The sequence below is a fragment of the Trachinotus anak genome, unplaced genomic scaffold (assembly GCF_046630095.1).
Source record: "Trachinotus anak isolate AG129_WGS33_773 ecotype Australia unplaced genomic scaffold, CSIRO_AGI_Tana_v1 ptg000020l, whole genome shotgun sequence".
In the NCBI taxonomy this organism is placed as follows: domain Eukaryota; kingdom Metazoa; phylum Chordata; class Actinopteri; order Carangiformes; family Carangidae; genus Trachinotus; species Trachinotus anak.
Genome location: NW_027273871.1, coordinates 296,969 through 319,020, shown reverse-complemented (window position 1 = coordinate 319,020; position 22,052 = coordinate 296,969). Strand labels below are relative to the sequence as shown.

Below are 22,052 nucleotides of genomic sequence, written 5' to 3'. Positions count from 1 at the left end.
CTTTGAAGTATCCACCTCTGCAATTGCTGCTATCACCCAGAAACAATGGAAGTGAAAGGAATTTTTTTTTTTTAACTTTTTTTTTTTTTTTTTTTTTGAAGTCAGAGTATTAAAAAATGGAATTAAAAAATTCAATCAATATCTCTTTCTTCAAAAGTGCTCTGGATAACTCATAAAACACGCTTTCAACAGTTTTCACAAAGACTACTTTTTAAATAAAATGTAGTTCCCCTGAAAACAGTTCACACAGTGAGATGAGAGGATAGGTGTAAGTGAGACAAATCTATTTTATTTTTATTTTTTGGGGTAAACAGACTCCTTAAAGTAACTCACATGACTTCTGGCAGAAGTAGTCCAATGTGTATAATAATTTCATTGTGTTTCCAAAACATATCCTGGAATGTATGGAGTGACAGAAAAGCACATTGTTCTTTTCTTTTTTTTTTATCATATCCATTATTCAGATTCACTGCATTCACAACATGCCACCTCCACTAGTGAGCCCCCAGTGTCTACTTCTCTTCTACAGACTTACACTGGCATTTTTTTGTGTGTTTATCAGCTTCAGTCCTCTTATGTAAGATGCTGCACTCAAGCAAATTTCTTCCAAATCGTGTTGTCTTTGACAAATTGTAAGAAATCATTTGGCAGCACCTGTTTTTGAGAGATTTTCACATCACACATGGCTCATAGCACATTCACAACACCTGACAGAGGACATCATGTGTGGGAACAATTATTATTATACCATCTTTCAAGTTTTTTAAATTTTTTTAATGTCATTCATGACACAGCAAGTTTATTATTTTAGAGTGCAAGAGTAAGATGTGTAAGATGTAGGTTAGATTTTTAGCTGAAGCTTCAGGTGAAAATTCTCTTGTTGTTGTGCAGAAGTTGTGCAACAGCTCCAACACACTGATACCACAAATCAATTTAATAATTTAGATTTTATATATATATTATGTGCAGCCTTATTAGTTTGGCTTATCTAGCAACCTGACTTGTTTTTAAAAACACAGCACGCCATACGTATGCTGGGCCATTAGCCTGTCAGTCCTCTGCTGTGTTGCCTACAAATGTTTGAGCAACAATTTTCTGGTCAGACGTACACCGACTCTGTCCAAGAAGACCCTATTGATTATCGCATTTTATTGATATTACTATAAGATAATGCCATTGTATGAAGAGGCAGTTTTGCCAAAGGGCTAATTCTATGCCTCTACTTCTAATAAATTTAAAATAAATTACATTTTTTTAAAAAAGAGAGAAAAAAGAAAGAAAACAACTCTGAGTTAAATGGTTCACACGCTACGAACCCATTCAGCATCGTGCAGCATGGGCATGACAAAGAATAACATTAAGCCAGACAGTTGGTTTCAGTGCGTGAAATGAACCCACCAGCAGTAAATCTTTCTCTCGTCCCCCCACCTGACAAGCTTTTTATCACATCACAACATTGTATTGTGATTCCATCAGTGTTGCCTCCATATGCTCACGCTCTCGCAGCACGAAGCCTGCGCTGGGGAAACCACGACAGGCCCCTGAAGCACGTGCCTGAACACAAAACAGCCAAATGCACTGGCAGCGCTAATTATGCAATGGCCAGACACTATTTGAAAGACAAATACTGTCTCTCCTCATTGTGCTTTAAAACCAAATAGCTTTTCAGGCAGAGGAGCAATTTGCTATGACTTATGCAACAAAAGAGATATTTTGATTTGATAAAGGTAACACAATGCCGACCTCAAAATTGGATGATTTTACTTGCGGGCCTTTTCTCTGATGTATCTCCAAGTCTGCATGCCCTCATGTATATGGTAATAGAGACACGTTTTTCCAGTCATCACGTGATACAGAGCCATCTGTCTGCTCAATGCATCACCCAGTGTGATGTTCACACCATGCACTACCCTTGATTTTTTTCTTCTTTGATGTTGTCTGTGATGTCCTTAAGTTGTGTTTTCTTCTGTTAGTTAATCTTCTGTTTCACCAATTGTGTAAATGTCAGAGACCTGAAACTATACAACTGTCTTGTCAGTTTCAGGGTAAATAGTTGCACTCTAGTCTGTTAGAGTTGTTCATATATTATATATATATATATATATATATATATTAATGTGGTTTGGGTGTAAATTGTATTATTGCTTTATAACTTTAATAGTAAAACCCACAGCTGGAGCAATATATAATCAAAGACACTTGGCGAAGTATTAGAGGTATCGTACTATGAGGGATATTTTTCAGTGTGGCATAATAATTGAGCTCAAGATTTATCATTTTAAAATAAGTTCTTCCAATTTCCATTTGTCAGGAAGTTGCTGCATAGTAAAAATATATTTGGTTCAGATTTGTGTGAAAGAATTTCCCAGAGGCTTGCGGTCTAAATTAAATGACTGTTGGATGCCAAAAAGTCTCCTTTTCCCACCACGCACATATTATTTGAAAAATAATGTACTGTGTGTGTTTACAGAGGCGTAATGTTGCACACATGCAAGCGGTGCATCCCAGCTGCACAAATGCACACACACACACACACACACACACACACACACACACACACACACACACACACAGGTGCGCAGGTAGACTGGCACAGCTTGTTGAGCATAAACTGGTGTTTTAGACAACTGTGGGATCAGTACGATAAACATTAACACAGGCAGCACATACTGATGCTCACACTAACCAGAGTATGAACGACTATGATAAATTTGCTTCAGTATGGCCGTTCCCTCTGAGCCAGACAGCAGAAAGGACAGCAATGTTACCCTTTGTCCCGTTAAATGAAAACAGCTATTGATTGTAGTTTAGCATGCAAATTATCTGTGTGCAGACAATCATCAGTTATCAGTTATTTGCGTAATAAAGTATGTGTGAAACTGTGTGCAAATATTGGACTATTCTGTAATTAGAACACACATGGACTGGATTAAAAACAAGTGTCTCTTATACAAAGTGCATATTATTGAATTTAATAAATCAACTTTACCAATATTGTTATTCTTATTGTTGCCATTGCTGCTGCTGTTTTATCATCTTTATCATTCATTTCGTTCTGTGCCTCAGCTGAGGAACAGCTCTGCACTTCTCCGTCCTACACCGGCTTTCTTTTTTTGTGCCTGACTGAACATGATTTAAGTTGTTCCCTATCATTACGGAGGTTATTTACTCAGTAGTAACGGTTGGTTTGCATGTTTGCCTGAAACTATAAGGTTATACTGCACTGCAGCTCCTTAATTGATTCTCAGCTAATTAGCGTAGAGCGCACAGCAATAGGGTTGTGTTTGTTTTTTGCTGTGATATATATACACACACACACACACACACACACACACACACACACATATACATACATATATAAACTTTTCCCAAAAGCAATGGCACCAATTTAAGCAAAAATAACTTTAATATTCTTGCGATGTGCATTAAAATTTGGGTTTTTGTGTGTGTGTGGGTTTACTGCATATAAGTTATTGAGAATTATTTATGCTCCTACTGTGGAAAGTGTATTTTAATAATGTGTAAATTTGTGGTTACATCATGTTGCATTAGATATCTTGGAGCTAGATGCTCAACGCTGCAACATGACAGTCACTGGCTGTGCTGACTTAAGGTTAATGTAATTTATGAATGAGGGTTCACGTTGGCTCTTGCACATTGTTTACACTGTAAACCGTCTGTGACAGCGTCTCAGAGGGGAAGCAATGGAGGCAAAGACAGAGTCCTGAGCGAGGCAGCTAAGGGATTGAGCCTCTTCGCGAAGCTGGTTTCAAAGTGGAAGCCGACCTACAGCTGAATCATATTTACTGAAATATTCAGCAACCGGTTCCTACACACTTTTCCCTCAAGTGAGTATGTTTGACTCTGCAGCTCTTGTTAAAGAGTAACTTAACACCAGCATAAAAATACTTGCTCACCCTCCATGGTTGAAGTTTTGCAGTTCTGTAGCAATGATAAAGGTGATGGAGTACACTTACCAACTAATGACCCCCCCCATTCATTAAAATCAAGCCAGTCTGTCCACGCGGTAGGGATGCCAAACCAAAGCGCTCCAGCTAAAATCCTGCAGGGTCGTCCAACAGAAAAGTTGAACCAGGCTCAGGTTTTGCTGGACCGCAACGTGACATTATCTGAAGAGGAAAGTGCGCGTGCCAGGTAATTCTGCTGTTTACCTGGTGATCTGCAGAGTCCCTATCCTATCAATTCGATTCAATTTAATTTGTATAGCGCCAAATCATGATATACATAATCTCCCTACAGGGTAAGGCCGAGACCTTACCCCATCAGAGTATTATACACCTCTGTGCAAATGGAAGACTTTAAACTCATGGGTCTGTCATTCAGAACTGCACTTCATGTGCCACATTATGCTGTTGCACCAGTACCTGAAACAACACTCCCCCATCAAAGCAACCGCTTTGCATTATTTTAGGCAGAGTTAGAAGCAAGTACAGTGTGACATTGTTATAGCGCTGCAAACTTTCTCAGGCAGGAGGTTTGATGGTTGGATGCAAAAAGTGTCTGACTTTCACACCACTGACCGTGCTTTGGATCCTTTCCCCTACTGACAGTTAATGTCGCTTTGCTTAAACCAAAACCACTCTTCTTTCCTAACCTTAATAAAACCGTTTTTCCTTGCAAATTAGATAAAGATAATAAAAACGGAACCATGGTAGTGGCAGATCAGAAAATATAATATAAGAACCCTGACTATGACATAACTTCCTGAGAGAGAGAGTATTTCACTAAATACTTTTCCAAGGTCAGAAACACAAACAAAAACAAAGCAGTTAGATTAAAACAAGAAGGGCAGGAACAACTAATAAATAAATCCCTGAATACTTTGTGGAATTTAACATTTTTACAGAGCTTAAAATGCTGTGCATTTCATTCATCTTTGTAATTCAGTTTTACCATCTCAAACATAATCTGCAGCATTACCTTGTTAATTTTTAGATTCTATTCAAACGTACATGTCTTTGTATTTGAGCACTAACTTCTAGGTAAATTGAGACGGTCAAATCTTTAAAAAATAAATGAAATCTAAGATAAATTGACACATCTTTGTAATTAAAATGTAACCTCAGGGATGTTTACACAAATTAACTCAATCAAGATCAAGTAGGAATTGTCTAGACGTGAACACATTGAAAATATTTATTTTTTGCTTTCATGTTTGGTTATGAGGCAAATATTTGGGCTCTTAAAAAACTGATTAACACAACAAACAAGGCACATATTGAGCTGTTAGCAATGCCACTGCCAGTTGAACATCCACACGCTGTGTGTTGGGACTTCATGTTACCTGTGGCTGTCATCTGAGGTTGCAAACTTCCAACTTTGCCTGCAGCTGCTTAAATAATGTTTTTCCTTTCTATAACCAAAAAAAAAATCTGACACTTAAACACAGATTTGGATGCACTTAAGGGTATATTTGTCCTTGCTTCTGCAGAAAATGGAAGCTTGTGAGCGAGTAAAGTTTAACTTACTGTACAATATTTGCCTGAGGTGATAACTGCTATTCCGTACGAGCATGCATATTGTCGAGTCTTTATAAGAACAGACTCAAACTTTGCTGGCACTTCTCTTCCTCTCTGAACTCCTTTTCAATATGGGTTGTCAAGAGAGTGATGAAGTGCACTTTAAAAGTCTTTTAGTTTTCTTCACATAGCAGCAGCCAGACATGCTTCCATTTCGGACCTGCAAGATGACCTGACCATCCACCTTCATGTCTCCTTGTGTGTTCAGTCTCTTTCCTTCTCAGGCAAATACACTGAACCTCTGAAAATAATGCAGAAAAGAAAGGTGCTGGAATCATTAGGGAATGAGGAAGGAGGGTTATTGGGTGATATCGTTCAAAGCTAGTACTCGCCGGGTTGAGAAATGTGAAGAGACACTGAGCGAACAGACAATAAAGGAACAGACAGTGGAGGAAGTGGTTGGGAGGTTTACCTTTCTTTCTCCTGTGGGGTCACCTGGGCCAAACTGAGACTGATATGTATGACCAGGCATTCGGTGGGGCAGTGGAGTGAAGGAGCTGCTGGCACAGACAAGCTCCAGCATAGACAGACATTTCTCTGTGTGCTGGGGAAAGGGCTCTGATGTATAGTGGTGATGACAAGATTTGTTATTGCCTTGTCTAAAAAAGCTATGCGAAAATGTCTTACTCTTTTATCTTATTGTTCCCCCCTTCTCTTCATCTGCTGCTGCTTAAAATCCCGTCCTCTGCTGACCTTTAATCTTCTTTTTTCTCCTTTTCCTAATTTTCCATTTCCTGTTGACAGCTTTGGTCATTCATCTCTGCAGACTGAGTCAGACGTTGCCTCCTTTTTTTTTTTTTTTGTCTTTTTCGCCCATTTAACAGATTGAAGAAATGACCGGAGGTGACAGCTTCTTTGTGAAATAGTTAATAGTAGTTAATAGTTAGTAAATAGTTAGTAAATAGCTAATTGTCCCGATCATGTCTTGTGGGAGTTGTATTATTTACCCATGCTAAATGAGATTTGCTGTTCACTTTTAATGTAGCCTTTCCACATGAAAGTACAGCTTTTATCATCCCTGACCACTTTCCCTCCACTTAACTCCCTTCTGGAGTCAGTCCCCATTCCTGTCATTATTCCCTTACCATCTTTTTTTGGCCCCTCTTCCTTCACTGAAAACAAATTTAAATGCAAACAGGGCAAATCTGCCTAGCATTTCCTCCCACAGGAGAGACATTTAAAAAAAAAAAAAAAGCAAATGAGAGGAAGAATCACTGCAGTCTCTTCCCCTACGGCACCGCTTACAGACATGCACAAAATCTTTTTTGGGTTTCTGTATTGTTTATTTCAATGATCATTTATGCACCCCTTTGACAAAGAAGATTATGTTTCAGTCAACGTTTCTGTGTGCAATTATGTGCATGTGAATAACCTTGTTAGGAGCTATCCAAACTTCAGTCGTAGGAACAGCCAAGCTACCAATTAGGCATAAAAGAAAAAAGGCAGCAGTGCAAAAAAAAAAAAAAAAAAAACAAAAACAAAAACTGTTTACTATGCATGTTTGTTTGTTTCCTCTTTGATTGGTGCAACCAAAAAAAAGGAGCTACTACAAATTAAACTCAACACTGTGTATGTGCTTTCATCTGAAAATTATAAAAATTCAAGGTCCCCGAACATTTGGTTGCCCAAATTACACCCCAGGGCCTTCTGGGTAAATGAAGCTGGTTGTAGTGCAGTCCAACTATAGTTTACCCTGAAACGAGATTACCACGTTTAAGCTCAGCCTCTCAACTATGAATAATTACAAAATGTGATCATCGTCATAATTCATGGCTTAGTGAACAGATGGTTTAAAAACTCTCACAGGTGTGTCAGCGTTGCATCTGTGCGCCCCCCCCCCCCCCACACACACACATGTGAAACACTTGTTTGCTGCCTTGTCAGCTGCGTGCTGCTTCCTATCAGGCTGATGGCAAAGAAAATGAAGTAGCCAGCTAAGTGCGCTATATCACGCATGCACACGCACACACACACACACACACACACACACACACAGATTTCCTGGGTTCGTGCCAAAGCAGTGCACGTGTAGCAACGGCTGCTTATCCAGTCCTCGTGCATTAGCGGTATTGCATGGTCATAGACAGCTACAGCATCTATCACAGGAAGGATTTCCCTTTCCATTTTGGGTGATTATTACAGCACCATCTGCTTAGCTGTTTGCAGCAATACTGATACATGCTCATTAGATGTGTGATTGAGTTAAAAAAAAATAAATAAAAGAACCAGAACAGCTCACTCTTTTATCTCTTCCTTGCCTATTTAACAGTCGGTTACACAGTCACATCTCTCTCACGTTGTGTATAAAAACTACTTTTCCTGCTCATTAACCCCCCCACCCGTGTTAAATAAAGCCTCAACATAAACAACGACACTAAATTTGGCAAAAAAAGTGATTGAAATCTGGTGCAGTATACACAACAATGCCCGCACAAGAGCCTGGTACCAGCTGTGCAGCTAAACAGAAGTTCATATAATTCATGCGATGTGACGCCTTGGCAGTGCAGCGTAACAGTGGGTCATTTAAGAGGTCAGGCGGTTCACAGTTCGGACACTGTGGGCTCTGCTTTCTCAAAAGAAATCATGGCTTTGACAGCTGTGTGATAATTGTCTGAATTATTTAAAAGTTGAGCACATGTAGCTGAACAGTCACAGTTCCAAAAACACCACGCTCTGTGTTGAAGGTGAGAAATACGCTACGCTCTGTGTTGAAGGTGACCGAGTTCAACGTTTCAGCAGAAAATGAATGTATATATCAGAAAACCTTTGTTCACAGTCATTTCTGATTCTGCAAAGCACTTTTTTTTAGGGAAAATATTTCAAGATTTGGGTCAGGGCGACAGGTGAATAGCTTCTGAATGAATTAGAAGTCAGTTTAAAAGAAATAGTCGGCAATATTTCTTGAAAACCTTTAACAAGAAGTGTTTGTGTGTGTGTGTGTGTGTGCCTGCTTCCATACTTTCATTCTAGTTTAATCTAGATTCATACACTTAAATTCAACTTTTTGCCATCTAAATTAAACTTAATGGCATAATGATCACAATTAAAATGATCTGATTGTCCTGGCAGGCTGCTCATTGCAGATATTTTTTCAAAAACAGTAATTCTTAACAAGGTCTGTTATTGATGTAGTTTCTCAAATTCACATTGTTCCTGCAAGATATGCTGTCAAAAAACCCCGAAAAAAACGAGTCATGTTACCTGGAAACTATAAATACATTAAATAATATGTTGTATGTGATCATGAGCATAAAAGAGATTATGAACAAGATCATTACTTCTGTCTGGAATATGTAGCATTTTGACAGAATTTGTTGTGCATATGGAAGGAAAAGTTTGAGCCTCACAACTCTTCCCTGCAAACTGCTGTAGCCTCAAGGTGAAATTATAGCACAAGCAGTCTGATCTCATTTTTTGCTCTCTGTCTGTTCATTATGTACCTCTTGTGTGCACCTCCATGCTTTCTATGTATCTTTGTTTGTTGCCTAATTTATGTGTTGAAGTGGGTCACGCATGCCTACACACAAACACCCACAAACACATACACGTTCACACACACAACACAGCTCGCAATGAACATCGAGCTGTCTGCACCATTTCTCCTTTGGGAGCCCGAAAATTAAAAGACACATATTAAAGTTTTTTTTTTAAAAATACAGGATGTCTTCCTCCTTTTCAGTGTACAGTACCTTCTTTTCTCCTCGCTGGGAACATCGGGAAAAATGAACGGTATTAGATTATGAAGTCGTATCAGACTATAAGTGAAGATGCCATGGTGCATTTGTCATAACCCTATGCATAAGTAATTTTCCACATTGAGACATTTTTCTCACTAACATCTTATACACACACACACACACACATACACATACGTATATTGGTTGTGACTGAATGCTGCTGTGACTTTCCAAATAATTTTCAGGATGTCAGGATTTTTTTCAACATGATCCATTGTAAGACAGAAAGGCAGGAACAGACATCACTAGGTGTGACTTACAGTAATACTGGAATATTTACTTTTAATGAAAACATACTGTGAGAGTACATTTATTCAGTGCTCGTGTACCTGAAGCAGGCACATTTTCTTCGCTTGTTTTCCATGTTTTTGTTCGTGTTTCAGTGCTACTCTGTTGATCAGTTGATTGCACCACTTTAGTTCAAACTACAATATATCTAACTATCTCTAACAACTAATGATGGACAGCCATGATTAATTACTTTGATTATCCATGACTTCTCCTTTAGCGCGATCAGGAGAACTACATTTGTGCTTTTAGCTAAATGTCACAACAGCTATTGGATGGACTAATCTAAAGGTTCCATACAGAGCTTTAGTCCACTTATTGTCCAAATACCTGCAAAAGTATAACACCTTTCCCATCTGTCAGAGCCTGTGTTTCATGCTAATTTGCAAATGTGAGTATGGTAATATGCTAAACTAATGTGGTGAACCTGTTAAACCTTATGCCTTCTAAGCATTGTCATTGTTAGCATGTTAGCTAATGTTAGCATTTAGCAGTACAGCCACACACACGTGCTATGGCTGTAGATTCCTAGTCTTGTCGTTCCATCAGTTCTCAAAGGAAACATGGAAATATACACAACTAATGAAACCTGCATAAAAATACTGTCGTTATTTTGCCTCATATGTCATCAGAGACAAACCGTTCAATTTGCAGATTTTAGATCAAAGCCCAGTGTCAATAAAGTTACAATGAACCAAGGGTATATGAAATAATAAAGATCTAGGTTTCTCAAACAAGAAACCAAGTATAATAGTAACATCACACTGAAAAATTACACCACCTTAGCAAGTGGCCTCAGTCATAGAACTGATATAAATTTTTGTCTACACAGATTTTCAGTGTGCTTTTGAACACATTCAGTTTTTCATCTAGTTTTGTACAACAGTGTTCATCACTGACATTTACATTTGGTGCCATAAGCCTCTTAGGTTGCTTTGGTTTGGCCCAAGTAATGACTTGGTAATAGACATTATAAGGTGCACACTATGGTGGCCCTGAGAGCTGAGCACACAGAAACGTAGAAAAGCATATGCAAGTAGACAAAACACAAATAACATCTTCGCTGATTTGACAACACATGCACAAAGTGAGAAAATTGCAAAGTGAGAAAACCCAGCCAAAGAAAGAAAACATAATCAAATACTGAAGTGCTGCGAGGTTAGCAGCGGATATCTGAAATAATATCTGAATCACACAATGGAAGAATTTTTTATTTTTTTTGGCCTTACCTTATCAGTTGAGGTGGGCATAAATCCCCTCTATTCTTCTTTTCACATAAGCAGAGTGTTCTGTGCTGTAGCACTCTGACACTTTAATGATGGAAGAGAGGAGTCTAAAGTGATTTCCCCACAATAAGAGGTGACTAATGTCCTTGTACAGGAGGTGCTGTGTTGCTGTCTCCACTTTGTGCATCAGGGTGCATAGTGACATTTCTAGGTTGACAGCCACACAACCAACACATACTGTAGTTACAAAAAGAAATGTGTAGAAACTGCTCAAGCTTGGTAAAGCGATAAATAAAGCTCCAGTGTGTTTTGCACGATGCACTTTTGACACGGTTTGAGCAGATTGATTATACAAGACCTGGCAAGTGGAAAAGGACACACATTACAATTCCCACCACCAAGGTCTGGGGCCCTGCAATATTTCTGATGAATACAGGGATGATCAGTAGTTGTTGTTTGTGCGTCATGAGTGTGAATGTCCTGCAAATGACCTCTGCAGGCATCCATAGGCGAAACACTAGGTGAGCCACAGATATGAGACCTAGAGGGTGAAAGATGGTAAAACCTGTCAATGCTTTCCCCCATCATATAAGGAACTGCCTTCACAACAGCCAATGTGTTTTGTTTTTTAGTTTTTTTAGCAAACAAGCCAGAAACCTGGCAGAATCCTACACCTCTTAGTCCAGTGCTTACATAGGCAGAGCCTCGAGTAGCAAATGATTATTTCTGGCTGGAGTATGTGGACTATAGACAACTGTTTTGGTTCTGCTGTGAATCAGTTAAATGAAAACGGACCTGCATGCCCCAGTGTCACAGAAGCTCAAGTGCTATGTCCACATACTTGTCCTGCTACTCTGTCAAAACACAGCAAATGGCGTTCCTGATAAAACTTTGTCTCAGCTGTGGGCCAGAGGCTTGAAACCTTTGATGTGTAATCTCAGCCCACTCGGCCACCAATCACAGAAAGCTTGACATGCTGAGATAGGCTCCTGGTGCACTGAGAATTACTAGTGTGAGAATAATGCTCAGTACAAAATAATGCTCTGATTACTTAACTCACATTCAGTCATAGCCTGAGAAAGAGAAATTTAAGGTCCCATATTTTACACTTTTTTGGTGTTTTATTTGAAGTTTTGATATCCATAAAGAGACATATCTGTGGTTTGAAGCCCCAAAAACCATCTCCGTGTAGTTTTACTTTCTCCTCTCTCACACCTTTCTCTATAGAGCTTTAGTAACAACAGGTCAGTCAGCAAATCAATCAGCCAATCAAAAGAGAAGCTCTGAGCCTCTCTTCTGATTGGCTGACTGGAACATATCGGAACATACTGGAGGCAAACTCATTGTAACATATGTCAACCTTAAAGAGAGCGATGTAACCGGGAATATAAATGTAGTAATTTTATATGCAAACCATGTGAGCGCTTTCAATGTAAAGTGGATAAATGCTACTCCTGCTTTCTGTTGCAATGAACCACCAGGGTTGAAGGTGCTTATCCTGACTAGCTGAGCACATGCTGGCAAATTCATTGCGCTGAGAGGAGAGGATGAGGGGTGAAACCACCACAGCTACATTAGAGGGTGAATCCAGTGTTAATAGAACAGTATAATTATGGTGTCTCTGGGATAATAAAACATGTGACTCAACACTCAATCAGAGAGCAAGACATTGCAAAATATATTTAAGAGCACTGAGACTGTCTCTCTGTGTCTTTCTCTCCAGGCAATGTGTTTGTGGTGAGTTTGGCGTTTGCTGACCTTGTGGTAGCCTTCTACCCTTACCCGCTGGTTCTCTATGCTCTCTTCCATGACGGATGGGCGCTGGGAGAGACACAATGCATGGTAAGACCACATCAGTAACAGCATGTTTCAGTTGACTTCCACTACATCACCACTAACCCCACTCCCACTACAGTCTGACACAAACACTCACTGTCTCTCTGTTCAGGTCAGCGGTTTCCTTATGGGGCTGAGCGTCATCGGTTCCATTTTCAACATCACTGGGATTGCGGTGAACAGATACTGCTACATCTGTCACTCATTCTCCTACAGTCGGCTGTACAGCTATCGCAACACTCTGCTGTTTGTTGCCTTAATCTGGCTGCTCACAGTAGTGGCCATTGTCCCAAATTTCTTTGTCGGTTCCCTGCGCTATGACCCGAGGGTCTACTCCTGCACCTTCGCCCAAAATGTCAGCAGTTCCTACACAGTGGCGGTAGTGGTGGTCCACTTCCTGGTTCCCATCGCAGTGGTTACCTTCTGTTATCTCCGCATCTGGGTGCTTGTGATTCAGGTCAGTGTCCTGCTTTTCTCTACATGGTTATAAATGTCTTTACATGCACACAGGGGGCTGTTAATTGTGGGATTTTTGAATAGATTAACACCAACCACATAAAAGTGAAAGTACACCCTTAGCTTTGAGTAATACAGAAACTCTGTGGGCCAAACAATAACAAGTTCATCCAAATTGGACCTGTAATGTAGAAAATATGGTCATTCCAAGTTTTGAAATTGTGACCTTTAATTTCTGACCCTTTACTGGACAAGTAAGTGTAATTTTTTTAAATGCTAGAATACACTGACAAAACACGGCATCCTGTAGTGTGAAGCTTTTTATGGGATTTTTATAAATGCTTTTGTTTGGAGAGTGGGGGAAGAGTACCACCTCCAGAGAGGAATTAATTTTAATACAGTGAATCCAATCAGTCTAATACCAGAAGCCGTGACTCCTCGATTCAATGGATCTGCGATCTCTACTTCAAAGGAACACAACGGACAGCAACTGAGTCCAGATGAAGGATAAATGCAGCGTCTGATAACCACCAAAATGCAAAGTGGATTAAAATAACAGTTTTAATTAATAGCTGATAAAATAAACTGTGTAATGAATTGGACAGTGGTGGGCAGGAATATGATTCAGCTATTGACTATGCGGCTATACTAATAATACTGAGATGTCTACAAATTAAATTTGATGCTTAAAATATTTTTTGCATCTTAACATCAGCCCAGTCACGAGCAGAAGAGTAAGTCTCACCTTCTGTGAGTTGCGTCATTGCCAGAGATTTTCCTGGTCAGCAACCGCAGTCGTTGGTGTTGAAAGGTGGGGACTTGCTCACAACGTATTCTGGGGTTGATTCCTTGGAGATGACGTGTAGTTACCAGGCAGCTGGCTCCACCACTTCTATCAGCTGTTTGTCGTTTGGTGGTCTGCAAGCAGGCTTTTCTCTGTTGGCACCACGGTGGATGTCTCTGTAGGCGGTTGGGGGCAGATAGTGTTGACTGCCTGTTCTATTGCGGGTTGATGTGAAATAAACTCTTAATTATAGAACTTAACTTTCGCTAGATAACTTTAGAGGAGTTTGTCATTGGCCAGATGACCCAACAACCTTCAAAATTAAACTATGATAATGATTAAACAGTTTTACTCCTCAGAATATTGTGAGGGACTTCTGATTAAGATGTTAATGACTCAGCTTGTGACATAAATATGTCAACAAAGGAAATGTTACCCACAAAGCATGTGGCAAAAGAAAGAACAAAAGTGCAAAATGGCAAAAAGCCAAAAAGCAGTTTGCTCAACGGGTCAGTCTGTTTTATCCCTGAGGGTTGGGAGAGCATCTTAGGGACAGTACCTGTCTTCTCCCTTTGTTTCAGCCAGAGAAGTGAGAAATTATCTGTAGAACTTCTGAATTGTTTAAGGACAAAAATCACACATCCACTGTCCACAATGATCCATTAAAACATAGAAAACAGTACAACCATGTCATTCAAAGCCTTCAACATAACACAACTGATTGATTAAGGATCAAACAACATAATATAATAATAATAAATAACTGGAGATTACAAAACAGTCCTTATATAATGATTAAGACACCATTAATGTCTGTTACCTTGTATGCCTGAATTCTGACAGTCTGATCACATATTGCCTGTGACTTTACATTTCAAACTTCTGCCCTTCTAAATGATTTAGATCTGTTGAACTAAGTCACATTAAAAAACATTTGTTGAGTAATAGTAACAGGTTCACTGAATAGTTCATATTAATTCAGATGCTGTATGTGTTTGAAAAGAGGAAACCCCAGGGCTTCAGGAATGTGGCTTCTTCTGGTATCATTTACTGTCTAATTCCCATCTTGTGTGTTTTCACCATATCCAGGTGCGACGTAAAGTGAAGACTGATGAGAGCCCTCGCCTCAGACCCAGTGACTTGCGGAATTTCATCACCATGTTTGTGGTCTTTGTGCTGTTTGCCATCTGTTGGGCCCCGCTTAACCTGATTGGCTTGGCAGTGGCCATAGATCCAAACCGCGTGGCTCCCCGCATCCCCGAGTGGCTTTTTGTGGTCAGCTACTTCATGGCCTACTTCAATAGCTGTCTGAATGCCATCATCTATGGCTTACTCAACAGGAACTTCAGGAACGAGTACAAACGTATTGTCACCTCTGTCTGGGTGACCCGACTCTTTGTGACAGAGACTTCGCGAGCCGCCACGGACGGCAGGAGCATGAAGAGCAAGCAATCACCGCCACCGCCGCACAACAACAATGAGTCAGTCAGAGATCGCATAAACAAAGAATGAAATCCGGATCCTTGAGCTTGTGAACTGGTAAATCCTGTTTTTATGTGACATTCAGACGGTTGTGCAGCTAAAGAGAGTCAAGTAACTGATGAAACTGGAATACATGGCTTAGTTTTCTATTGGCTAATGTCAGCCATAAGGGTGCAGATGAACATGTTTACATCTGTGGATGTGCTTTTGGAGAACATTATGAAGAATGCAATATATATAATTAATATACTGAGTTCTTGAAGGTTTATCATTTGAAGGATTAACTCAACAACTTTGTTGAAGTTAAATAAAGACGATTTCTCTGTGATTTGCTCCCATTAAGCATCAACAGAGCAAACATTGTGGAGCAGTTGTTACGTCCTGTGAGAACGGGGCCGTGCGTTGCAGTTTCATGTCGTTCTTACTCTAAAAACAATCTGAATGGTACATTAATATTACATTAAAATGTAATATCCTTTAATGTCTGCTGCTGTAGACTCTTGGACATATTTCACAAAACTGGGTAACCACTTGTAAACATACACCTCTCTTTAGTAACTTCAGAAGCCTCAACAAGTGCAACTCGCCTCACCTAAAAGCTAGATTAGTACAAGAGGAGATGACGTTAGTCTGTAAGTAATGCATACTCTGATGGGGTTTGACACAGAGAAGTGGTCACAACTGCACACTAAGCCTAAATGTGGCTGCAGCATTTACTTCCTGGTCGGACCCTCTTGCACTGCAAAGAACAACAAACAAAAACTTAGTAATAAACATGAATTAATTCAGGAAATTAAGTGAGTGATAGATGACACAAAACAAGATGACACTAGCATCATACCACATAGGACCTGGATGATTTTGAAAGTTTTCAAAAGCCTCAAAACAAATGCTGCATGTGATGTAGTAAGTGGAGACAGACCTAAATATCTACTATTGCTGTGTCCATCAGTCTGCATATTACATATATAACTGAGCTGCTGTGGTTTGACCATTATTTAACTTTATTATAGCCTAGCTCAGTAGGGGCTGTACATAAAGCCACCCTTGATATTTCAAATAGCAATGTGAGGAAAAAATATCCAGTAAATGTCCAGGAAAGCTAAATGGTGGTTTGATATTGCACCTGGGACGTTACACTGAAAAGTTTTGTAGTATTTTTTTGATTTTTTTTCCCATTAAATTTACTTTACATTTAGACAAAATTCTGTATATACTTATATTAAAGTATAAACATTATTATAAACATAATTTTAATATCCGTTTAATACCATAGTTTAATCAGTAAATCATAATATCATAGTCGGTGAGATACCATAATGTTGTCTCCTAGTTTCCTAATTTTCTGCCATAGTAGTGCAACATGAGTTTTATACAGAGCACAAACAATCTCAACATACTGTACTGCTCATTGCAGATGATTCATCAAAAATGTAAATACAGTACATATAAAGCTTTTCAATACAATATATGAAAGTGCAGTTTTGTAATCAAAAATATAAAACTCTTGAGATGGAATCATCCTCATAAGAAGATTAAATAAATATGAATTCACTGTGAACCTACAGTGGAAGACTGGACTGCAGCTGCAACAATCATGTGATGTTCACATGAACACATCAATAATTATAATCCAATAATATAATATATAGTTCTGCAATGGGCATAATGAGTAATTGGCATTTTCAGTATCTTAAAGATCCCCACAGTGCAGGACAGTGTGACAGTTTGACCTCACACAGGGAGAACATAACTCCACACACTGATGTCAACACATTAAAAGAAAGATAAAAAAGATAATAAAAAAAAGATCACAATGCAATAAGTTGTTCATTTTCACCACAATGTTTCACTGCAGGTGCAGCAGCATGGATGACTCCTTATGCACACTAACACTTTGCTATGCAATTCAAAAACAAAGTGGTGGTCTTGACATTCAACAGAAGTTGCATCTAAAAAATGATACCCAGTTAATTGAGATCCGGTAGTCCCTCACCTCAGTGCATTCATATTTTAACAAGATGTCTCAGATCTTACTGTAAATGCTGCTGCTCTCCAGAACACACAATGACAACAGGACTAAAAGGAACACTACATGTTTCAGGATGTTCTCGGGCACTTTGTGTCAGAAAACATGAAAAAAGTAGATAAATACATTTATTGAATGTGCAGCGAGCAATACAGAACACACACAGGTTTCTCTGCCTCCTACATCATATGCAGCAGGAGTAGTCATATGCAGTCAGTGGCAATTATTATTCTTCATTTTGACAATTTTATGCAAAAATTCTAGCTTTTCATTTCATAGGTTATAATTAATGTTGTTAATTTGTTTCCTCTTTTTGAAAAAATAAAATATAATCACTCACCAGGGGAACACTTTAATGCTTTCACTGTGGAAAAACACTAACAAAAGGAGTCCATTGCACAAGTGTTGGTTGTTGTTGACAAGGTACAGCTTCTATCTGTATTCCCATCTCAGGGTGCCTCCCAAACATTTTGTTGTCCGAAACATTTGCAGTTCATTAGCTGCCATGTAAGGGAGTCTGAAGACGTTTCAAAGGGATGTTTTGTAAAATAGTGTTAGTGTGGTTTTTAACTGTGGTATATTGTTATTGGAGATGTATTCAGTGTGTCTGTGTGTGTGTGTGTGTTTTTTTTTTTTTAATATATCTGAAGCTCAAGAACCCCTACACAATGAACAGTTATTATAGGAGAAAGCTTAACTTCTCTTTCCATTTACTCTACTACAGCTGCAAAGTGCATCTAAAACAACCTCTTGCCTAATCGGCATGTACATTGCATCACCACAAATATATTTGTTTTTCAGTGTGGCGTGAAGGAATCAACCTGTATTCGCACAAAATCAAATATCCAAGAATGGTAAAACAGGTTCCTCATAATAAATTTAGTGGTGGTTTTGTTTTCACATTTAAGTCCACTTCAAATTTGTGTGTTGTTATACGGATTGAAAATGTGCAAAGCCACAGATCAAGAACGGCAACAGATGCGAAGCACAAAGTTGTACCATAAATATTCATAGGACAGGACAGATGCAAGAGCATTATAAGCTGAGGAGGAGAATCTCGAAGCAACCAATGACACTTGTGGTGCAGAAGAAGGTAGAAAGAGGAGTATATCAAGAAGTTTTTGTCGAAGAAATGGGATTTATATAAATATTGTGAGCGACTTTGCTGTTCTGACAACAGATGTGTGGGAAGGTCCTGTCACCGTTGGGGAAGCAGGGGTGGTGACCAGGTCGCTGCAGGGAATGGAGTGCTGAACAAAAAAAAAGATGTTGGTGATGTTGTTTTGGTACAGAGAAAACATCTGCTCCAACACCTGGAGAGTGTTTTAGATGCACTTGGAGGAATATGAAGACTTAGATTTAAACCAAAGAAACAGGCATAGCCGAAGGGGGTTAGACAGATGTAAACTTAGTCAAGATATCACTGGTGGGGTATTTAAAACACCTTGGGTCCTTTAAGGTCTTTTTTCATTCAGATGTACTGCCTTACAATTAATACAACCGTGTCAAATTTTAAATACTACGGCAAGTGCCATGTTTTTTTTATTAAAAAAAGAACCAATTCAGCAAACCTGGTTTGCGTTAATACTGCTTTTTCTTTTATGTATTCAGAACAGTCGTCAATAGAAAGGTTTCTCTCCAGCGCTATACAACAGTTCACATGTAGACCTCAGGCAAGAAACTCAATTGCTGAAATAGAAGAACAAATATTATCTTTTTTCTCTTTTGTGTTTTTTTCTTTATACCCTACAGCAAAATTATGTAACTATGTTCATTTATGTTCCCTATGCTCCCTGTCTGCAACCTTATTTTGGACCTTCTTCTCCATGCAACCAAATATGAGGCATTGCTTGCCAGCTTTAAGGATGGGTTCACTATTTTTATTTATTTATTTTTTACCTGCATATAATTAAAAATTCACATAATTTACTACCTGGCATAGCAGCACAAATTCACAGCTTTAGTTTTTTAAAACAAACCTGTTTATTATTTAGTCCGGCAAATCCTATGATTAACCTGCTGGCAGTATTATAATACTTTGCTGGAAAAAGGGTAACAAAACACTATCTATTAATTTTTTTAAATGAAATTAAAAGAAAAAAAAGAATAAAAAAAAAAGAAACTTGCTGCTTGGATGTGACAAAAGTTAATAAAACCTGATAAAATGTGTATCTGTAGACATTCTGCCTGGTTATGCTGTGAGCATCTTATTTTTCAGAAGATGAAAAAAAAAAAAAAAAAATTCCCTTGTTTAAATGCTGTTTTTTCAAAAAATGAAAAAAAAACATCCCTGTGTTTGATTGCATTGCTGGACTGTGTTTACTCCAGGTGGACACTGCAGCCGAGTGCTTTAAGTTGGTTCCCCACAGCAGAAGCTTCTGGTGTGCTTGTGCTGTGTTTGATTATATGTGAGGCAAAACAACATCCTAAGTTCTGAGTCAAAAACTGTGAACCGAGGTTTATTATCATGAAGTGTAAATTTAAAAAAAAAAAAAAAAAGAAAAAAGAAAAAGCAACATAAATATATAAATATATATTAATGGTGTAAATACAATTTCTGCCTTCAAAATAAACACAAGGAAGTAATCAGTGAAGGTTGTCACGCTGTTTTTCATTGGAAGATGAAAGCTAAGGTTTCTATGTGCTACTAATCATTTTAAATGCTGCACTCAATGAGATGACACACTCAAATTTCTGCATATTGTCATCTCTCTTACACTCTCCTCAACATCCATGCATGGCATTCATGCACCATATTCTCCTAAAAGAGATGTATCTCAGTCTGACTTTTCCTCTTTATACCGCACAATCTCTGTAGTACGAGTGAAGCAGCCACTTCACTTTGCTTATTTTAACAGATGCTGGTGCAATTACAGGCCTTAGATCACAAGATATTCTCCAACCACTGAAACTTGTTGAAATTAGAATTAAATACATTTTTTACTGAGTAAATTTAGATGCCACTAAGACATTACAATCAAACAGCTTAACATGCATCAGTGGGTCATTTGAAATACAACACAGCTCTTTAATCAGCATCCCTGTCTGCTATGCAAACACCTGGCAGCCTTGTGAGTAGGTATAGGAGAGGGATGATTTGGGAGCGTCTGGTGGCCTTATGGTAAGGTGCATACCATATAACCATATGATGCACATGTCATACCCCTATTTCTTTCTCCTCACACTGTCCACTGTCAGATAAAGGTAAAATACTAACGAAATAATGTAACAAAAAGGATAATTTTCAAACATTGTCCTCTGCAACACCCGCCGACTGTGAACCACAAGCCTGGCACACCACAAACATCCTGTCTTATATGGTTTTATAGTCTGAGCGATGCAGGCACATGATTTGCTGTGCATGTGCCAACGTCTGAAGCCTCGCTGTTCACGTCCTCTGTTTTTTATCCGGACATACTCTCCATACAGAGCCCAGATTTTTGTCATTAGTGGGTTATGTAACAGCATGACAACATCAGCTCAGAGCTGAAAAAGGATGCAACGCTGGTCAAATTACGAGCACACTACCTTCACTGAGATGAAAATAATGATGCAGTATGCCGTCATAGGAATCACAATGGCAAACCACAGAAAAAGTGAAATGTAATCATGTGTGCACTGCCTATACTGTTTACAAACAATAAATCAATCTCCACATTTGAAACTGTGATTACAAAAACATGAGTGAAACAGCTATTAAAAATGTTTGCGAAGCACAAATTGCTTTTCACCTGATAAATATTTACACCTAGTAGCCATTTAATTGGCTGCAGTTCATTACACACAGGTGAGATCTCTGTTTCCCCCCCGCAGCCTGAAGTCTTTGAGGCGTGAGTTAAATCATAGGTTGGAAATATTATACAACGATCCGTGTTCATGCTGACCTGATGCTGTTACACAACATCCATACAACGGATGAGAGATTCATGACCAGGGTTTTGTAACTAATTAAATGTGGCAACTGAGTGTGTGTCTTAATGTCATAAACAGCCTTTGTGGGGAAAAAAATGTAATGTTTTATTATCTTTTTTTGGTGTAAAGAGGCACCATTAAACAAAACAACTAAAATGTCTTTTTAAGAACATGAGCAAGGTCGGAAATGGGTGCATTTTGGGCATTTAGCCAGCTGACTGCTTGTGTCTTGATAAATGTCTTCTGTTCCAGAGGCTGTGCGAACGTGCATGCTTGTCTGATGTTATTTATGACTGACGCTCATTGACGAGAATTCATTTAAGAGGCACAGGCCACGATGCCCAGAGGGTGATCTGAGTAACATGAACCAAAGGGAAATCTGTGGAATGTAATGGAATTTAACATTTGAACAATCAAAAGGCTTGGTAGTGACACCAAGCCCCCTTCAAAATATATTGTGTGTAAAAAAAAAAAAAAAAAAAAAAAGATATGCATTATGTGTACAGTTCTCCTGAAACATGATGTTATGGAAAATAAAACTGATATATCACACTTTTTCCCATTTCTTCATTCAGTCGGCTGACCTCTCCAACTATTTTTTCCAACATTGTGTTTTATATTTCATACCTTAGTGTTAGTGGTTAAAATCCACACACTTCTCACTGTAGACCAAGATGCTACACTTTTTAAGGTTGTTTTGTCTTAAAGTTTCCTCAAGTATCCTCTTAAGGCTCAGAATTAGGTTGATTTGGAGCTTGAGAG

At 38.7% G+C, this 22,052-nt stretch overlaps 1 protein-coding gene across 2 annotated transcripts in view; it reads left to right on the top strand.

The window, feature by feature from the left end:
* Positions 1–21,812, top strand: part of mtnr1bb (melatonin receptor 1Bb) — a 38,079-nt gene extending 16,267 nt beyond the window's left edge. Inside the window, exons 2-6 of one of the 2 annotated variants that reach the window (XM_071506373.1) lie at positions 12,515–12,633; positions 12,740–13,084; positions 14,957–15,348; positions 17,582–17,590; positions 21,622–21,812. In XM_071506373.1, coding sequence (XP_071362474.1) covers positions 12,515–12,633; positions 12,740–13,084; positions 14,957–15,348; positions 17,582–17,590; positions 21,622–21,682 — 926 coding nt within the window. In that variant the 3' untranslated portion in view covers positions 21,683–21,812. Of the gene's footprint in view, positions 1–12,514; positions 12,634–12,739; positions 13,085–14,956; positions 17,159–17,581; positions 17,591–21,621 lie in introns of those variants that run through there. The other variant, XM_071506372.1, reaches the window with a different exon arrangement.
* The last annotated feature ends 240 nt before the right edge of the window (positions 21,813–22,052 follow it).